At 42.6% G+C, this 20,891-nt stretch overlaps 2 protein-coding genes across 2 annotated transcripts in view; one reads left to right on the top strand and one right to left on the bottom strand.

The window, feature by feature from the left end:
* EVX1 (even-skipped homeobox 1) overlaps positions 1–20,891 on the top strand; it is a 126,731-nt gene that overhangs the window by 20,017 nt on the left and 85,823 nt on the right. The gene's annotated exons all lie outside the window — the stretch shown is intronic.
* LOC116810715 (large ribosomal subunit protein uL29-like) lies at positions 7,655–8,019 on the bottom strand. The gene is given in 2 exon segments (XM_032755525.1): positions 7,655–7,869; positions 7,872–8,019. Coding segments are annotated over 2 exon segments (363 nt in total).

Genomic DNA, 20,891 nt, shown 5'->3' with positions numbered 1-20,891 from the left:
TCAGCCCCCTGAGTAGTTGGAATTACAGGTGCCCACCACCACGGCTGGCTAATGTTTGTATTTTTAGTAGAGACAGGGTTTCACCCTGTTGGCCAGGCTGGTCTCGAACTCCTGACCTCAGGTGATCTGTCCACCTCGGCCTTCCAAAGTGCTGGGATTACAGGCGTGAGCCACCACACCCAGCCTCCAGTGTTATAAGCACTCATAAATATACAAAGGGTTGATATAACTTGACTTAATTTTCTGCAGTTGGTGTGGCCGTGAAAAAGCTCTATGAAAAGGAATGGTGTTTTAATCATGTTCTACTAATGATTTTGGTTATAATTTTGGAAATTTTTTTTTTTTTTTTTTTTTTGACGGAGTCTCGCTCTTGTCGCCCAGGCTGGAGTGCAGTGGTGAGATCTCGGCTCACTGCAACCTCTGCCTCCTGGCCAAGCTATTCTCCCGCCTCAGTCTTCTGAGGAACTGGGATTACAGGCGACCGCCACCACACCCGGCTAATTTTTGTACTTTTAGTAGAGACAGGGTTTCACCATGTTGGCCAGGCTGGTCTCGAACTCCTGACCTCCGGTGATCTGCCCGCCTCGGCCTCCCAAAGTGCTAGGATTACAGGCATGAGCCACCGCACCTGGGCTGGAAATATTTTCTTATATAAACTATTTTGATCTAACATATATTGGAAATCTAGCTTTAGAATTCTAGTATTCATGTCAAGCAACATTCTCTATGCTTGGTCTCTGTGCAATTATTTCTCCTACTGTCTCTTCAAAGAAGCTGATCAAATGAAGAGTCATCCTATATGATTTTCAATTCCCATTAAATACAACAGTCACTGATGAACCCAGTTCACTGAGAATTCCATAGCATGTGAAACACTAGTTTATGCTATTGAACTATAGAATAATTTTAACTCCTCAGCTGGAAGAACAGTAGGAACATTTTTTAAAAAACAGCTCAAAATGAAGTAGATCCAGCTTCATAGGAAGTGGGGTTGCTCACTTAGTAATAAAAGAGGCAACTGTAGGGGAAAAGGTTTAGACTTTGAAACCAGGCAAACCAGAGTTCAAATCCCCTTTCACCATTTATTGGCTGTGTGTGAAAATTAACCTCCTAAACCTCAGGGTCTTCCTTGAGGAAGAATACTTACCTAGCTCCTGAATAGGAATGTAAAGCTGATAGCAATACAACAAACTTCCTGCCTACCCCAAAGACTGAGTAATTACTAACACACATCCTAACAATTCCCTTACCTGAAGATAAGGCAGGAAGCTTTGAAGTGCAGACTTTATCAGCAGGGATTACCTCCCCTGCAGGCGATGTATACATAAAATCTGTTTGGAGTGAGAATTGCAAATTGTGTCACTAAAATCCCGTTTGAAACATTTTGAATCTTGGAAATATCAAGGCTATGCAAAGCACAGTGGCTGGCACCAAGATGGTGAGGTGAGTTGTTCAGTAAAAAAAACAAAAACAAAAAAAAACACAGGATCAGGAACAGTGGCTCATGCCTGTAATCCCAGCACTTTGGGAGGCCGAGGTGGGCAGATCATCTGAGGTCAGAAGTTTGAAACCAGCCTGGCCAACATGATGAAACCCCATCTCTACTAAAAACACAAAAAATTAGCTGGGCATGGTGGTGCACACCTGTAATCCCAGCTACTCGGGAAACTGAGACGGGAGAATTGCTTGAACCCAGGAGGCAGAGGGAGGCAGAGGTTGCAGTGAGCCAAGATCGCGCCACTGCACTCCAGCCTGGGCGACAGAGTGAGACTCTGTCTCAAAAAAAAAAAAAAAAAAAACAACACACACACACACACACAAAACCCAAGCTATTGCATGGGCCAGTGCCCAGGGTGCTCAGGGAAGAGGCCAGGGCTGTTTTCTGGGAATGAGAGCCCTTCTTCTCCTACCTTTTTAAAGGATTCTCAGATCATTTGCAGAGGGTGAGGTTGGGGATTCAGGCCATGGGATCACTTCTAATTTAGGTCTGTTTCTCAACATCTCCCAAGGCTATTTCCAGCCTGGAAAGGCACCTCCTTCCATATATTCCCAAGTTTTCAAATGCTTCAATGTTTTCAAATGTTTTACATGACAACCTCCTCCCCAGACAAAAGCTTGCTGAAATAATATTTACACTTACTTATACACTCTGATGGTTTCTCCTCTATTCTATTTAATTCCATTTCATTACAAAGCATGCTGGTTATAACCAGCTGAATTTCTTACTCCTTAGAGGGTGTCGGCCCATTGTTTGCAAAGCCCTAGCCTTAAACGAGTTATCCTCAGTTATACGAGAGCTTTAGAAGACCCCGACAATAGAGAGCAGCCCTGGATTCACTCTCCCTACCCACGATGGCCCCATCCTGCCCCATACCATTTGTCCAGACTATACCTGGACCACAAACTGGGCCTGACTTTGAGTAGACATTTGAGAGCTTTCTACAGTTTTGGGAGTCCCAGAAGTTTCCAGACTGAACTTCCAGCTCCCTTATCAGAGTATAGCTGATTTGGATCATAAATCTGTGGACATGGAACTGGAAGGGACTTTCTTTCTTTTTTTTTTTTTTTTTGAGACACAGTCTCACTCTGTCGCCCAGGCTAGAGTGCAGTGGCACGATCTTGGCTCACTGCAACCTCCGCCTCCTAGGTTCAAGTGATCCTCCTGCCTCAGCCCCCCAGTAGCTGGGACTACAGGCGCGTGCCACCATGCCCAGCTAATTTTTGTATTTTTAGTAGAGACGGGGTTTCACCATGTTGGCCAGGCTGGTCTCAAACTCCCGAGCTCAAGTGATCCACCCTCCTTGGCCTCCCAAAGTGCTGGGATTACAGGCGTGGGCCACTGCACCCGGCCAGGAAGAGACCTTCTTGAGGCCCACATTTTTATAGAGGAGGAAACTGAGGCCAGGGGTTTCTTGCAGTCAGCATAATGAACTTGAGATTTATCCAAGTTGTGTGTATCAATGGTTCATTTCTTTTGATTGCTGAGTAGTATTCCACTGACGAATGTACCATAGTTTGTTTCTCCATTTACCTATTGAAGCACACTTGGGTTTTTTCTAGTTTTTGACGATTATGAAAAGAGCTGCTATAAACATGTACAGATTTTTATGTGAACTTAAGTTTCCATCTCTAGTAAATACTTAGGTGTTAGATTGCAGGGCCTATGGTTAGTGTATATTTAGCTTTATTAGAAACTGCCAAACTATTTCCAGAATGGCTATATAACTTTGAATTCCTCCCAGCAGTGTATGAAAGTTCCAGTTGATCCACATCCTCACCAGCATTTGATATTATCATTTAAAAGTAATTAAAAAAATATTTTACCCATTCTAGTAGGTATATAGTGGTATCTCATTATGGTTTTAATCTATATATCACTAATGGCTAATGATGTTAAAAACCTTTTCCTGTGTTTATTTGCCACTAGTATATCCTTTTTGGTGATGTGTCTGTTCAAGTCCTTTAAAAAATACATTTTAATTTTTTTTTTTTTTTTAATTTTTAGGGACAGGGTTTCACACTGTCACCCAGGCTGGAGTGCAGTGGTGCAATCATAGCTCACTGCAGCCTTAAACTCCTGGGCTCATGTGATTCTTCCAACTCAGCCTCCCAAGTAGCTGGGACTACAGATGTGCGTCACCATGGCTGGCAACTTAAAAAAAATTTTGTTTTGTAGAGACGGGGTCTTGCCATGTTGTCCAGGTTGGTCCTGAACTCCTGGCCTCAAGTGATCTTTCCACCTTGGCCTCCCAAAGTGGTGGGATTATAAGCATGAACCGCTATGCCTAGGCCACAGTTCTTCATATATTCATTGTTGGATATTTGTGATTTGCAAATATTTTCTCCCCTGGCCTGTAGGTTGTCTTTCCATTTTGTTCTATTTATTTTTTTAATCCATTGACTAATAACTGTCCAATCTATCTCATTTTCTTAATAGTGTCTTTTTCAGAGCAAATGTTTTAAAATTTGATAAGTCCAATTTTTAAAAAAATTTTGTGTGAATTTTTTATTTTATGAATGTGCTTTTGGTGTTGTGTCTAAGAATTCTTTGCCCTAAACCCAGGTCACAATGGTTTTCTTCTACATTTGCCTCTAAAAGTTTTGTACTTTTGGCCGAGCGCGGTGGCTCATGCCTGTAATCCCAGCACTTTGGGAAGCCGAGGTGGGTGGATCACGAGGTCAGGAGTTCAAGACCAGCCTGGCCAAGGCGGTGAAACCCTGCCTCTACTAAAAATACAAAAAATTAGCTGGGAGTGGTGGTGGGCACCTGTAATCCCAGCTACTTGGGAGGCTGAGTCAGAGAATTGCTTGAACCCGGGAGGTGCAGGTTGCAGGGAGCAAAGATCGTGCCACTGCACTCCAGTCTTGGCGTCAAAAAAAAAAAAAAAATTTGTACTTTAATGTTTTATATTTTGTGTATTTTGAGGTAAGGTAAGTTTTTTTATTATTATTATACTTTAGGTTTTAGGGTACATGTGCACAATGTGCAGGTTTGTTACACATGTATCCATGTGCCATGTTGTTTTGCTGCACCCATTAACTCGTCATTTAGCATTAGGTATATCTCCTAATGCTGTCCCTCCCTCCTCCCCCCACCCCACAACAGTCCCCGGAGTGTGATGTTCCCCTTCCTGTGTCCATGAGTTCTCATTGTTCAATTCCCACCTATGAGTGAGAACATGCGGTGTTTGGTTTTTTGTCCTTGCGATAGTTTACTGAGAATGATGTTTTCCAGTTTCATCCATGTCCCTTCAAAGGACATGAACTCATCATTTTTTATGGCTGCATAGTATTCCATGGTGTATATGTGCCACATTTTCTTAATCCGGTCTATCATTGTTGGACATTTGGGTTGGTTCCAAGTCTTTGCTATTGTGAATAGTGCCGCAATAAACATACGTGTGCATGTGTCTTTATAGCAGCATGATTTATAGTCCTTTGGGTATATACCCAGTAATGGGATGGCTGGGTCAAATGGTATTTCTAGTTCGAGATCCCTGAGGAATCGCCACACTGTCTTCCACAATGGTTGAACTAGTTTACAGTCCCACCAACAATGTAAAAGTGTTCCTATTTCTCCATATCCTCATTTTGAGGTAGATTTTAAAATAAGATGTGAGGTTTAGTTTGCAGTTTTTTGGTTTTTTTTTTTTTTTTTTGGCATAAGGATGTCCAATTATTCTAACACTAGTTGTTGAAAGGACTATCCTTCCTTCATTTGCACCTTTGTCAAAAGTCAATTGGCCATATTTGGGTGGTACTATTCAGGGACTGTCTGTTCTGTTTCATTGATCTATTGTCTATTTCTTTCTAATACCACACTGTCTTGATTACTGTCGCTTATAGTAAGTCTTAAATCGGATAAGGTGTTTCCTCCAACTTTTTTTTCATAATTTATTTGGTTCTTCTAGTTCCTTTCCCTTTCAATTTAAATTCTAGAATCAGCTTGTCTATTATTTTAAAAAGTATTTCTGGCATTTTGATTGGAAATTCATTAAATCTTATTTATTATTATTATTTATTAATATTATTATTTATTAATATTATTAAAATAAATCTTATTTATTTTAATAATATTATTAGTATTTTTGAGACAGAGTCTGTCTCTGTTGCTCAGGCTGGAGTGCAGTGGCATGACCTCAGCTCACTGCAACCTCCGCCTTCTGGGTTCAAGCAGTTCTCCTGCCTCAGCCTCCCAAGTAGCTGGGATTACAGGCACATGCTACCATGCCCACCTAATTTTTATATTATTATTATTATTGTTATTATTATTATTATTGGGATGAGATTTTGCTCTTGTTGCCCAGGCTGGAGTGCAATGGCATGATCTCAGCTGACTGCAACCTTCGCCTCCCAGGTTCCAGCGATTCTCCTGGCTCAGCCTTCCTAGTAGCTGGGATTACAGGCATGTGCCACCATGCCTGGCTAATTTTGTATTTTTAGTAGAGACGGGGTTTCTCCATGTTGGTCAGGCTGGTCTCAAACTCCTGACCTCAGGTGATCCACCCACCTTGGTCTCCCAAAGTGTGGGGTTACAGGCGTGAGCCACTGTGCCTGGCCAATTTTTGTACTTTTAGTAGAGACAGAGTTTTGCCGTGTTGGCCAGGCTGGTCTCGAACTCCTGATTGACCTCAGGCGATCTGCCTGCCTCGGCCTCCCAAAGTGCTGGGATTACAGGCATGAGCCACTGTGCCCACCCGGAAATGAAATGCATTAAATCCATAACTCTCTTTGGAAAAAATAACATCTTTTTGTTTGTTTGTTTGTTTGTTTTTTCTTTGTGAGACGGAGTCTTGCTCTGTTGCCCAGGCTGGAGTGCAGTGGTGCGATCTCGGCTCACTGCAAGCTCCGCCTCCCGGATTCACGCCATTCTCCTGCCTCAGCCTCTGGAGCAGCTGGGACTACAGGCGCCCGCCACCACTCCCGGCTAATTTTTTGTATTTTTAGTAGAGACGGGGTTTCACCGTGTTAGCCAGGATGGTCTCAATCTCCTGACCTCGTGATCCACCCACCTCGGCCTCTCAAAGTGCCGGGATTACAGGCATGAGCCACCGCGCCTGGCCTGCAAAAAATAACATCTTTATTATATTGAATGTTTTTTTTTTTTTTTTTGAGACAGAGTCTTGCTCTCTTGCCCAGGTTGGAGTGCAATGGCGCAGTCTAGGATCACTGCAACCTCTCCCTCCTGGGTTCAAGCCATTCTCCTGCCTCAGCCACCCAAGTAGCTGGGAATACAGGCGCGTACCACCACACCTGGCTAATTTTTTTTGCGTTTTTAGTAGAGACAGGGTTTCACCATGTTGGCCAGGCTGGTCTCAAACCCCTGACCTTGTGATCTGCCTGCCTTGGCCTCCCAAAGTGCTGGGATTACAGGCACGAGCCACTGTTCCTGGCCCATATTGAATCTTCTGATTGATTGGCATGGCGTATGTCTTCATTTATCTAGGTTTTCTTTGATTTCTGTCATCAATGGTATATTGTACGTAGGATACAGATACTGTACTTATTTTGTTAGACTTATGCCATTAAGTATCATTTATATCATGTATCCATGTATACATATTTCTTTTTAAAAACTATTATAAATATTATTTAAAATTTTCATTTCCAAATGTTTATTACTAGTATATAGAAATATTATTGATTTTTGTCTATTAACTTTGTAACCTTGCCAAATTAAATTATGTCTTGAAATTTGTTTTTTAACACAAATTCCTTGAGATTTTCTACACAATCACATAATCTGAGAATAGGGACTCTTTTATATCTTTTCCCTCAATCTATATGACTTTCATTCCTTTTTCTCATGATATTGCACTGGCTGGGACTTCAATGTGACTTGGAATAGGTGTGGTAGGAGTAGACATTATTGCCTCGTTTCTAGTCTTAGAGGGAAAAACATTCAGTCTTTCACTATTAAATGATATCATGTCACTTGTATAGTCACATATAAGTAATATGTAATATGTTATTACCTGTAGGTTTTTTAAGATGCCCTTTATCAGTTTGAGAAATTTCCCTTCTTTTCCAGTTTGCTGAGGGTTTTTACCATAAATGTATGTTGAATTTTGCCAAATGCTATTTCTGCATCAGTTATTATTTTCCTATGTTTTTTCTTCTTTGGACTTTCTTTTTTTTCTCAGACAGCTGTGCTTTATTGACAACGCGCCACTTGGGCCTTGACTGCGTACTTCTGCAGCAGGTACAGCCTCTCCTTGGTCTTCAGGTTCTCCTCGTGCTTGTTGAACCGGCGGCACATGGCACGTGTCTTCTTAGGCCACAGGTCCAGGGGCTTGTACTTCTTGCCCTTGTAGAATTTCCTGAGGTTCTCTTTCTGAGTCTGGTTAATAACCGTGAGAACACGTCCAATTTGCGGACGACTCAAATCTTAGAGAGCTTGGAGGCCACGCCGCCTGTCATTTTGGCGACGCGCAGCTGGGACAGCTCCACCTTCAGGTCATCCAACTGTTTCAGCAGCTCTTCCTTCTCGTGAAGGTCTGGAGCCTTGATCTTGGCCATTGCTGCATAGGCCACCGCCGCCGCCTGCTCTGAGGGAAAGAGCTAGACAATTAATATGGTGGATTACATGTTTTAAATTGTGGGCTATTAAGTCAGCCTTGTATTACTGGGACAAACTGTTTGGTCATGATGTATTATTCTTTTTATATATTCCTGGATTTGATTTGCTAACATTTTATTGAGGATTTTTTGCATCTACGTTGGTTACAATACTGTTTTATAATTGTCTCACTGTCTTTGTATGATTTTGTTAGCAAAATAGTAAAGTAGGTTGAGAAGTATTCCTCCTCTTCTAGTTTCTCACAAAGATTATGTAGAATTTGTATATATTTTTAAATTTTCTTTTCTTTTTTTTCTTTTTTTTTTGAGAGGGAGTCTCTCTCTGTCACTCAGGCTGGAGTGCAGTGGCGCGATCTTGGCTCACTGCAAGCTCTGCCACCCCAGTTCACGACTTTCTCCTGCCTCAGCCTCCTGAGGTAGCTGGGACTACAGGCTCCCGCCACCATGCCCGGTTAATTTTTTGTATTTTTAGTAGAGACACGGTTTCACCGTGTTAGCCAGGGTGGTCTCTATCTTCTGATCTCGTGATCCATCCACCTCGGCCTCCCAAAGTGCTGGGATTACAGGCATGAGCCACCACGCCTGGCCTTAAATTTTATTTTCTTTATTTACTTTTTAGACTGAATCTCATGCTGTCAACCAGGCTGGAGTGCAGTGGCAAAATGGAGCCCTCCACCTCCTGGGCTAGTGATCCTCCCACCTTAGCCTCCTGAAGACCTAGGCCCACAGATGTATGCCACCATGCCCAGCTAATTTTTACATTTTTTGTAGAGATGGGATCTCTTGCTTTGTTGCCTAGGCTGGTCTTGAACTCCTGGGCTCAAGCAATCTTCCTGCTTCGGCCTCCCAGTATTGGTATTACAGGCATGAGTCTCTGCAATTGGCCTTTTTTTTTTTACTTAAATGTTAGGTAGAATTTACCAGTGAATCCATACAGACCTGGAGACTCCTTCTATAAAAAGCTTTTCAACTGCTGATTCAATTTCTTTAATAAATATAAGACTATTCAGGGTATCTCTTTCATCTTAGATGAACTTCATTATTTTTGGTTTGAGGAATTATTCTATTTCATCTAAGTTGTGGAATTTATGTGTATTGAGTCATTCATTACATTCCTTTATTATCCTTTTAATGTTTGCAGCATCTATGGTGTCCCTCTTTTAGTCTAGATACTAGTAATTTGTGTTTCTTCTGTTTTTTTCTTTGTTAGTCTTGCTAGAGGCTTATCATTTTTACTGATTTTGTTTTAAAAACCAGCTTTTGAATTAATCGATTTTCTTTATTCTTCTGATTTAAATTTTATTGATCTGTGTTGTTATTTTTGTTATTTTCTCTATTCTTCTTGCATTGGGTTTATTTTACTCTTCTTTGTCTAGTGTCTTTAGGTGGAATAATTTGATTATTTTCTTTTTTTCTTGAGACTGAATCTTGGCTGGAGTGCAGTGGTGCAATCTCGGCTCACTGCAACCTCTACCTCCTGGGTTCAGGCAATTCTCCTGCCTCAGCCTCCCAGGTAGCTGGGATTATAGGTGTGTGCCACCACGCCTGGCTAATTTTTGTATTTTTAGTAGAGATGGAGTTTTGCCATGTTGGCCAGGCTTGTCTCAAATTCTTGACCTCAAGTGATCTGCCCACCTTGGCCTCCCAAAGTGCTGGGATTACAGGCATGTAATTATTTAATGCTATACATTTTTTAAAGCACAGCTTTAGTTGCATCCCACACATTTTGATTTGTTGTATTTTCATTTTTGTTCATTTCAAACTGTTTTCTAATGTCCCCTGACACTCCTTTGACTCATGGATTATTTAGAAGTGTGTTGCTTAACTTTAAAATACTTGGTGATTTTTCAGTTATTCTACATTATTGATTTCTAGTTAAATTCCATTTTGACTAGAGAACATATTTTGCATGATTTTAATTATTTTAAATTTGTTAGTGTTTGCTTTAGGACCCAAGATACAGGTCAGAAGACCATTTCATATGCATTTCAAAACAATGTGTAGTTTGTGGCTCTTGGGTAGAGTGTTCTGTAAATGTCAAATATGTCCAATTGATTCATGATGTTATTTGTGCCTGATCATCTTTGCTCATTTTCTGTCTACTTGTTTGCTCAGTTATTGAGAGGAATGTTGAAGCCTCCAACTACAATCGTGAATTTGCCTATTTTTCCTGTTAATTCTGTCAGTTTTTGGTTCATGTATTTTGAAGCTCTGTTATTAAGTGCATAATAACAGGATTTAGGATTATTATGTTTTCATAATAGAATTATTATTATGTTTTCTAGGTGAATTGGCCCTTTTATTACGTTATTATATAATGTCTCTCTTTATCTTTGGTAATTTTCTTTGCTCTGAAGTCTACCTTTTCTATTTTTAGTTGGCATTTAGCACATTGAAACAGAATGGTCCAAAGTGACAGAATCATTCTACATGCTTGCACTCCTTCTCCAGGAAATATAATGGAATCTTTCCATACTATTTTAAAGAGCCTTGATCCACAGGACTGTTTTGTAAAATGCACCCTAATTTAGAATAAATAATAATGGTGACTTAGACCTTCTCCATACCATATGTAGACTATGTCGTAGTAAAGTTTGTTCTTCCAACAAACATTTTTTGAAATGTCAACCATGAACCAACAGGGTTGTGTGAGGGGATATTGAGAAAAAAAAGGATATAATAGAAGAAGAAAGAAATGATAAAAAGAAACCTTTTTCCAGACCCTTCAGATGGACACAGTTCAGTACAAATAATTCTATTTCAGTGTGCTAAATGCCAAAAAAAAGTAGAATTACTATTAATAATCCCACTCCAGCCCTCTTTTGATTAGTATTTACATGCTTTTGTCTTTTTCTTTTTACTTTCAATTTACCTATATAATTACATTTAAAGTGAGTTTCTTATATATTGAGTACAGTTTGTTTGGTCATGTTTAAAAAAATCTATTTTGATAATCTCTGTCTTTTAATTGGTATGTTTAGACCATTTACATTTAATATAGTTATTGATATGCTTGAGTTTATGTTTATCATTTTTTGTTTATCCATTTTTTGTTTTTGTTTTTTATTTCTTTATTTTTTAGTTTTGAGATGGAGTCTCGCTGTGTCTCCAGGCTGGAGTGCAGTGGTGCAATCTCAGCTCACTGCAACCTCTGCCTCCAAGGTTCAAGTGATTCTCCTGCCTCAGCCTCCTGAGTAGCTGGGACTACAGGCGCATGCCACCATGCCCAGCTAATTTTTGTATTTTTAGTAGAGATGGGGTTTCACCATGTTGGCCAGGATAGTCTTGATGTTTTGACCTAATGATCTGCCTGCCTCGGCCTCCCAAAGTGTTGGGATTACAGGCGTAAGCCACTGCACCCGGCTGTGTTTTTCATTTCTTTTCTTTTTCTTTTTTTTTTTTTGAGATGGAGTCTCTGTCACCCAGGCTGGATTACATCTGTAATCCCAGCACTTTGGGAGGCTGAGGCAGGCAGACCACAAGGTCAGGAGTTCCAGACTAGCCTGACCAACATGGTGAAACCCCATCTCTGCTAAAAAAAAAAAAAGATACAAAAATTAGCTGGGTGTGGTGGCACACGCCTGTAATCCCAGCTACTCAAGAGGCTGAGGAAGGAGAATTGCTTGAAACCGGGAGGCAGAGATTGCAATGAGCTGAGATCATGTACTGCACTCCAGCCTGGGCGACAGAGCGTGACTCTGTCTCAAAAAAAAAAAAAAAAAAGGGATAAAAGAGAAAATAAAAAGAAAACTTTTTCCTTTTTCCAGACCCTTCAGATGGACACAGTTCAGTACAAATAGTTCTATTCCAGTGTGCTAAATGCCAAGGTACGAGTAAGGGCTGGGGTGTGGGGGGTGTGCAGGGGAGAGATTTTAACCAATATCTACTAAATACTTCTCATGTGCCAGACACTACCCTAGGTGCTGGGGGCACCATAATCTGGTCTAGGGTGGTGGATCTGGGAAGGCCTCTGGAGGCAGTGACATTTGATCTGGGTTTTGAAGGATGAGTAAGCTTTAACTAGCACAAGGGTAGGGGTAGAAGGAGATGCATATTTAAATACCTTGTGGCTTGAGTGAGATTGATGTTTGCGAAAACTGAAGGAAGGCCAGTGTGGTTGGATCACAGTGAAATGGTGGGAAAAGGACACAAGATGTGACTATGGAGATAGGTAGTGTGTGTGTCGAGGTAAAGATTTGGGGTTTAGCAATGGGAAGCCGTTTATGCTGAGGAGACAGCCTGACCCAGGATTAGATTTGCATTTGAAAAGAATACTCTGGATACAGCATGGGGAACAGATTGGAATAGGTTAGTGGTGGATGTGAGGAGACCAATTAGAGACTAATTTGGTGAGCCAGGCAAGAAGGAAAATGTTTGAAAAGCGTCTCAAAGAGTTGGCATTTTTTTTTTTTTTTTTGAGGTGGGGTCTCACTCTGTCATCCAGGCTGGAGTGCAGTAGTGCAGTCATTGCTCACTGCAGCCTCGAACTCCCAGGCTCAAGCAATCCTCCTACCTCAGCCTCCTGAGTAGAAGGGCTTGCAGGCACACACCACAACACTTGGCTCAGCTGGGTTTTGAAGGATGAGTAGATATTTTCCCATATCATTGAGAGCAAGAAGATTCTAGGTTTTAGGAGAAATGCTGAAAGGGCCTGTGAGGCTGGGCTCTGATGTGTTTGCACGCATGCATGTGTGTGTGCATATGTGTGTGTGTACATACATGTGTGTGTGCATGTGTGAGAGTATGTGTGTGTGTGGAGAGGTTGAGTACTTGGGAAAATACATCGGGGCCAGATTGTGAAGAGACTTTGGCCTTCTTCATCAGGTAGTGAGATTGTCTGATTTATGTGTTAGAACAATTACTGTGTCTGCAGTGTAGAGAATAGACAAATCAGTTGGTGACTTATTGTAGTTATCTGGGAGAGAGGTGAGAAAGGCAGGAGCAAAGGGGACAAGAGGAGGGAATGGATTCAAGATCTATGTAAGAGATAGAATGTTCTGAGGTTATTAACAGAGTGGGTGTGGTGGGTAAGAAAAAGGGAGGACTGAGGATGACTTTGAAGGTCTAAGTTGGATGAATGGCAGAGCCATTAACAGTAGTTGAGACTATACACAAAGGGGAACACATTCTCTTGTGGGTTAGGAGAAGGAAGAGAAGGGGGAAGGAAAAGAGTGATACATTTGACCTGGGGAACATTCAATTTAAGGTGCTGAAAAGATGTACAGTAGAGATGTCCTCTTGACCAAGAATAACTAAGACTATCATTTGTTTAATGAATGCCTACCATGGGTCAGGTACTGGGCTGAGGAATTTCCATAGATCACCTCATTTAACCCTAACAACAGCCCTATGAGGTAGATGTTATTGGCTCCATTTTACATGTGGGGAAACTGAGGTGCAGAGAGTTTTGAAACTCTCATATATTTGGCTGCTTATTACATTATTTAATCCTTCAACAAATTTCCTTATCTACCATCTTATTTTCTGACTGTAAACTTTCCACCAAGAAGTCTTTTACCTTTCCTCATTCCTCCACCTTTTCCTGATTTGCCACATGTAATCATATAAAGAATGTTGCCAGTTTTGAAGAAGATGCTTGTTAAAACTCAGCTCTTGGCTGGGCGCAGTGGCTCATGCCTGTAATCCCAGCACTTTGGGAGGCCGAGGCAGGCGATTTATAAAGTCAGGAGTTTGAGGCCAGCCTGACCAACATGGTGAAACCCCATCTCTACTAAAAATACAAAAAATTAGCTGGGCCTAGTGGCAGGTGCCTGTAATCCCAGCTACTTGGGAGACTGGGGTGGGAGAATCACTTGAACCCGGGAGGCAGAGGTTGCAGTGAGCCAAGATCACACCACTGCACTCCAGCCCAGGCGACAGAGTGAGACTCTGTCTCAAACAACAACAACAACAACAACAACATAAAACAAAAAACTCTTTTACTAAATAGCTGTGTGGCCCTCACTTGTAAAATGGTTCCTCATTTGTAAAATGGAGAAAATGTAATGCCTTACTCTTTACTCCTCAAGTAAGCAGAAATGTTCTAACATTCACTTTCTTAGAAAATTTAGGAACAATAATTTTGAATGATTAAACAGATATGCTACTGACTAGAATGTGAAATTTGCATGATTTTAAGAGCAAACAGCCGGGTGCGGTGGTTCACACCTGTAATCCCAGCACTTTGGGAGGCCGAGGTGGGCAGATCACTTGAGATCAGGAGTTTGAGACCATCCTGGCCATTATGGTGAAACCCCATCTCTTCTAAAAATACAAAAATTAGCCTGGCATTGAGAGACAGGACTAGCTGGATTTCCTAGGCCAACTAAGAATCCCTAAGCCTAGCTGGGAAGGTGACTGCATCCACCTTTAAACACAGGGCTTGAAACTTAGCTCACACCCAACCAATCAGGTAGTAAGGAGAGCTCACTAAAATGCTAATTAGGCAAAAACAGGAGGTAAAGAAATAGCCAATCATCTATTGCCTGAGAGCACAGCAGGAAGGACAGTGATCGGGATATAAACCCAGGCATTCGAGCCAGCAACAGCTACTCTCTTTGGGTCCCCTCCCATTGTATGGGAGCTCCGTTTTTACTCTACTAAATCTTGCAACTGCACTCTCTTCTGGTCCGTGTTTCTTACGGCTCAAGGTGAGCTTTTGCTCGCCATCCACCACTGTTGTTTGCCGCCATCACAGACCCGCCACTGACTTCCATCCCTCCGGATCTGGCAGGGTGTCTGCTGTGCTCCTGATCCAGCGAGGTGCCCGTTGCCGCTCCCGATTGGGCTAAAGGCTTGCAATTGTTCTTGCATGGCTAAGTGCCCAGGTTTGTCCTAATGAAGCTGAACACTAGTCACTGGGTTCCACAGTTCTCTTCCTTGACCCATGGCTTCTAATAGAGCTATAACACTCACCGCATGGCCCAAGATTCCATTCCTGGGAATCTGTGAGGCCAAGAACCCCAGGTCAGAGAACACGAGGCTTGCCACCATCTTGGAAGCGGCCTGCCACCATCTTGGGAGCTCTGGGAGCAAGGACCCCCTAGTAACATTTGGCAACCACGAAGGGACCTCCAAAGTGGTGAGTAATATTGTACCACTTTCACTTGCTATTCTGTCCTATCTTTCCTTAGAATTGGAGGAAAATACCAGGCACCTGTTGGCTGGTTAAAAACGATTAGCGTGGCTGCTGGACTTAAGACTCAGGTGTGAGGCTATCTGGGGAAGGGCTTTCTAACAATCCCCAACGCTTCTGGGTTGGGAACGTTGGTCTTTCTGGAGCCAGTTTCCACTTTCAGTTTTCTTGGGGAAGCCGAGGGCCAACTAGAGGCAGAAAGCTGTCGTCCTGAACTCCTGGCATTAGCCGATTGAGATCATGGCACAGCCAGAAGTCTCTACTCAACAGTCGCCCATGCGTGTGCCCTTACCTTTCTTTCTGACCCATACCTCCTGGGTCCCAACCATGACTTTCTTGAAAGTGTAGCCCCAAAATTCTCCTTACCTCTGAATCTACTTCCTCTGATCCCTGCCTCCTAGGTACTCATGGTTCAGACTTTCATTTCCTCTAGCAAGTTGTATCTCCAAAGGGATCTAAGGAAGCTCTAGGCTGCTGCATCCTTAGGCATCTAGGCTATAAACCCAGGGAGTCTTATTCCTGGTGTCCCTCCCAATTTAGGTATACACCTCTCGACATGGGCAGTTATGTGGGACCCATTCCCCACCACCCAAGTTTGTAATGGCTTAGAGAAGGAGAGAGAGACAGAGGAAAGAGAGATGGAGGAGAGAGAGAGAGACAGAGGAGAGAGAGAGGGAGAGAGAGAGACAAAGAGGGAGTCAAAGAGAAAAAGAAAGAGAAAGATAGTAAAACAAACAAACAAAAAAACAAAAAAACCAGTGTGCCCTACTACTTTAAAAGCCAGGGTAAATTTAAAACCTATAATTGATAATTGAAGGTCTTCTCCATGACCCTATAACACTCCAGTACTACCTTGTTGTCAGTGTAAACAAGGGTGTAGCTTGAAAACACTGAGACCACTGACAACCCATAGCTTTCCTATCGAAAATCCTTAACCCAGTAACCGGTGGATGCATTCAGTCTGTAGCGGCAACTGCTTTGCTAACAGAAGAAAGTAGAAAAGTAACTTTTAGAGGAAACCTCGTTGTGAGCACACCTCACCAGTTCAGAATTATTCTAAGTCAAAAAAGCAAAAAGGTAGCTTACTAACTCAAAAATCTTAAAATATGGGGCTATTCTGTTAGAAAAAAGTAATTTAACACCAACCACTGATAATTCCCTTAACCCAGCTGATTTCCTAACAGGTGATTTAATCTTAATTACCGTACAAATGTCCAACAGACCTAGGAGGAACTCCCTTCAGGACAGGATGATAGATGGTTCCTCCCAGGTGATTGAGGAAAAAACCACAATGGGTATTCAATAATTGATAGGGAGACTCTTGTGGAAGCAGAGTTAGAAAAATTGCCTAATAATTGGTCTCCTCAAATGTGCGAGCTGTTTTCACCCAGCCAAGCCTTAATGTACTTACAGAATCAAAAAAGACTATCTCAATCCTAACTCAAAAGGTTACCTATATCCTCTCTGAAATGAATTTGCATAAGAACTGTTGTTTATGGGAATGCATGTTGATGGGGTCTCTGGGTTGTTATGAAATACTCAGGAACCCAGCCCAGCTCTAGGACTCACCCCTGAGCATGAAGGCAATGTTGGGCATGCTGGTAAAGGACCACTAGAATCCAGCAGCCCAGACTCCTTTCTTTGTGGTCAAGAAAGGCGGGAAAAGGGGTGCAGGACTGCTACATCAGTGAGCATAACTAATCCGATAAGCAGAGGTACATGGGTGGTTACGCACCCTGGAAAGGAATAAGCATTAGGACCATAGAGGATGCTCTAGGACTAATGCTCATCGGAAAATGACTAGGGGTGCTGGCATCCCTATGTTCTTTTTTCAGATGGGAAACGTTCCCCCCAAGGCAAAAACGCCCCTAAGATGTATTCTGGAGAATTGGGACCAATATGATCCTCGGACACTAAGAAAGAAATGACTTATATTCTTCTCCAGTACCGCCTGGCCACAATATCCTCTTCAAGGGGGAGAAACCTGGCCTCCTGAAGGAAGTATAAATTATAACACCATCTTACAGCTAGACCTCTTGTAGAAAAGAAGGCAAATGGAGTGAAGTGCCATATGTACAAACTTTCTTTTCATTAAGAGACAACTCACAATTATGTAAAAATTGTGATTTATGCCCCACAGGAAGCCCTCAGAGTCTACCTTCCTGCCCCAGCATTCCCCCGACTCCTTCACCAACTAATAAGGACCCTTCAACCCAAATGGCCCAAAAGGAGATAGACAAAGGAGTAAACAATGAACCAAAGAGTGCCAATATTCCCCAATTATGCCCCCTCCAAGCAGTAGGAGGAGGAGAATTCGACCCAGCCAGAGTACATGTACCTTTTTCTCTCTCAGACTTAAAGCAAATTAAAATAGACCTAGGTAAATTCTCAGATAACCCTGATAGCTATATTGACATTTTACAAGGGTTAGGACAATCCTTTGATCTGACATGGAGCGATATAATGTTACTGCTAAATCGGACACTAACCCCAAATGAGAGAAGTGCCACCATAACTGCAGCCCAAGAGTTTGGCGATCTCTGGTATCTCAGTCAGGTCATTGATAGGATGACAACAGAGGAAAGAGAATGATTCCCCATAGGCCAGCAGGCAGTTCCTAGTGTAGACCCTCACTGGGACACAGAATCAGAATGTGGAGATTGGTGCCGCTGACATTTGCTAACTTGCATGCTAGAAGGACTGAGGAAAACTACGGAGAAGCCTATGAATTATTCAATGATGTCCACTATAACACAGGGAAAGGAAAAAAATTCTACTGCCTTTCTGGAGAGACTAAGGGAGGCATTGAGGAAGCATGCTATTGAAGGCCAACTAATCTTAAAGGATAAGTTTATCACTCAGTCAGCTGCAGACATTAGAAAAAAACTTCAAAAGTCCACCTTAGGCCCAGAGCAAAATTTAGAAACCCTATTGAACTTGGCAACCTTGGTTTTTTATAACAGAGATCAGGAGGAGCAGGCAGAACGGGATGAACAGGATTTAAAAAAAGGCCACCGCTTTAGTCATGGCCCTCAGGCAAGTGGCCTTTGGAGGCTCTGGAAAAGGGAAAAGCTTGGCAAATCAAATGCCTAATAGGGCTTGCTTCCAGTGTGGTCTACAAGGACATTTTAAAAAAGATTGTCCAAGTAGAAATAAGCCGCCCCCTCGTCCATGCCCCTTATGCCAAGGGAATCACTAGAAGGCCCACTGCCCCAGGGGATGAAGGTCCTCTGAGTCAGAAGCCACTAACCAGATGATTCAGCAGCAGGACTGAGGGTGCCCAGGGCAAGTGCCAGCCCATGCCATCACCCTCATAGAGCCCCAGGTATGCTTGACCATTGAGGGCCAGGAGGTTAACTGTCTCCTGGACACTGGTGTGGCCTTCTCAGTCTTACTCTCCTGTCCTGGACAACTATCCTCCAGATCTGTCACTATCTGAGGGGTCCCAGGACAGCCAGTCACTAGATACTTCTCCCAACCACTAAGTTCTGACTGGGGAAATTTACTCTTTTCACATGCTTTTCTAATTATGCCTGAAAGCCCCACTCCCTTGTTAGGGAGAGACATCCTAGCAAAAGCAGGGGCCATTATACACCTGAACATAGGAGAAGGAGCACTCATTTGTTGTCCCCTGCTTGAGGAAGGAATTAATCCAGAAGTCTGGGCAACAGAAGGACAATATGGAAGAGCAAAGAATGCCCGTCTTGTTGAAGTTAAATTAAAGGATTCTGCCTCCTTTCCCTACCAAAGGCAGTACCCCCTTAGACCCAAGGACCAACAAGGACTCCAAAAGATTGTTAAGGACTTAAAGCCCAAGGCCTAGTAAAACCATGCAGTAGCCCCTGCAGTACTCCAATTGTAGGAGTACAGAGACCCAACAGACAGTGGAGGTTAGTGCAAGATCTCAGGATTATCAGTGAGGCCATTGTCCCTCTATACCCAGCTGTACCTAACTCTTATACTCTGCTTTCCCACATACCAGAGGAAGCAGTGTGGTTTACAGTCCTGGACCTTAAAGATGTCTCTTTCTGCATCCCTGTACATCCTGACTCTCAATTCTTTTTTGCCTTTGAAGATCCTTCGAACCCAATGTCTCAACTCACCTGGACTGTTTTACCCCAAGGGTTCAGGGATAGCCCCCATCTATTTGGCTAGGCACCTTAGCCCAAGATTTGAGCCAATTCTCATACCTGGACACTCTTGTCCTTCAGTACATGGATGATTTACTTTTAGCCTCCCATTCAGAAACCTTGTGCCATCAAGCTACCCAAGCACACTTAAATTTCCTTACTACCTGTGGCTACAAAGTTTCCAAACCAAAGGCTCAGCTCTGCTCACAGCAGTTTAAATACTTAGGCTAAAATTATCCAAAGGCACCAGGGGCCTCAGTGAGGAATGTATCCAGCCTACTGGCTTATCCTCATCCCAAAACCCTAAAGCAACTAAGAGGTTTCCTTGGCATAACAGGTTTCTGCTGAATATGGATTCCCAGGCATGGTGAAATAGCCAGACCATTATATACACGAATTAAGGAAACTCAGAAAGCCAATACTCATTTAGTAAGATGGACACCTGAAGCAGAAGTGGCTTTCTAGGCCCTAAAGAAGGTCCTAACCCAAGCCCCAGTGTTAAGCTTGCCAACGGGGCAAGACTTTTCTTTATATGTCACAGAAAAAAAAAAGAAATAGCTCTAGGAGTCCTTACACAGATCTGAGGGACAAGCTTGCAACCTGTGGCATACCTGATTAAGGAAATTGATGTGGTGGCAAAGGGTTGGCTTCATTGTTTATGGGTAGTGGCGGCAGTAGCAGACTTAGTATCTGAAACAGTTAAAATAATACAGGGAAGAGATCTTACTGTGTGGACATCTCATGATATGAACGGCATACTCACTGCTAAAGGAGACTTGTGGCTGTCAGACAACAGTTTACTTAAATATCAGGCTCTATTGCTTGAAGGGCCAGTGCTGTGACTGTGCACTTGTGCAACTCTTAACCCAGCCACATTTCTTCCAGACAAGGAAGTAAAGATAGAACATAACTGTCAACAAGTAATTGCTCAAACCTATGCCACTCGAGGGGACCTTTTAGAGGTCCCCTCGACTGATCCCAACCTCAACTTGTATACTAATGGAAGTTCCTTTGTAGAAAAAGGACTTCGAAAAGTGGGGTATGCAGTGGTCAGTAATAATGGAATACTTGAAAGTAATCCTCTCACTCCAGGAACTAGTGCTCAGCTGGCAGAGCTAATAGCCCTCACTCAGGCACTAGAATTAGGAGAAGGAAAAATGGTAAATACATATACAGGCTCTAAGTATGCTTACCTAGTCCTCCACGCCCATGCAGCAATATGGAGAGAAAGGGAATTCCTAACTTCTGAGGGAACACCTATCAAACATCAGGAAGCCATTTGGAGATTATTATTGGCTGTACAGAAACCTAAAGAGGTGGCAGTCTTACACTGCCGGGGTCATCAGAAAGGAAAGGAAAGGAAAGGAAAGGGAAATAGAAGGGAACCGCCAAGCGAATATTGAAGCCAAGAGAGCCACAAGGCAGGACCCTCCATTAGAAATGCTTATAGAAGGACGCCTAGTATGGGGTAATCCCCTCCGGGAAACCAAGCCCCAGTACTCAGCAGAAAAAATAGAATGAGGAACCTCATGAGGACATAGTTTCCT

Source organism: Hylobates moloch, unplaced genomic scaffold (assembly GCF_009828535.3).
Source record: "Hylobates moloch isolate HMO894 unplaced genomic scaffold, HMol_V3 SCAFFOLD_1, whole genome shotgun sequence".
NCBI lineage: Eukaryota > Metazoa > Chordata > Mammalia > Primates > Hylobatidae > Hylobates > Hylobates moloch.
The sequence above is the reverse complement of the archived record's forward strand: the minus strand, read 5'-3'. Positions and strand labels throughout refer to the sequence as shown.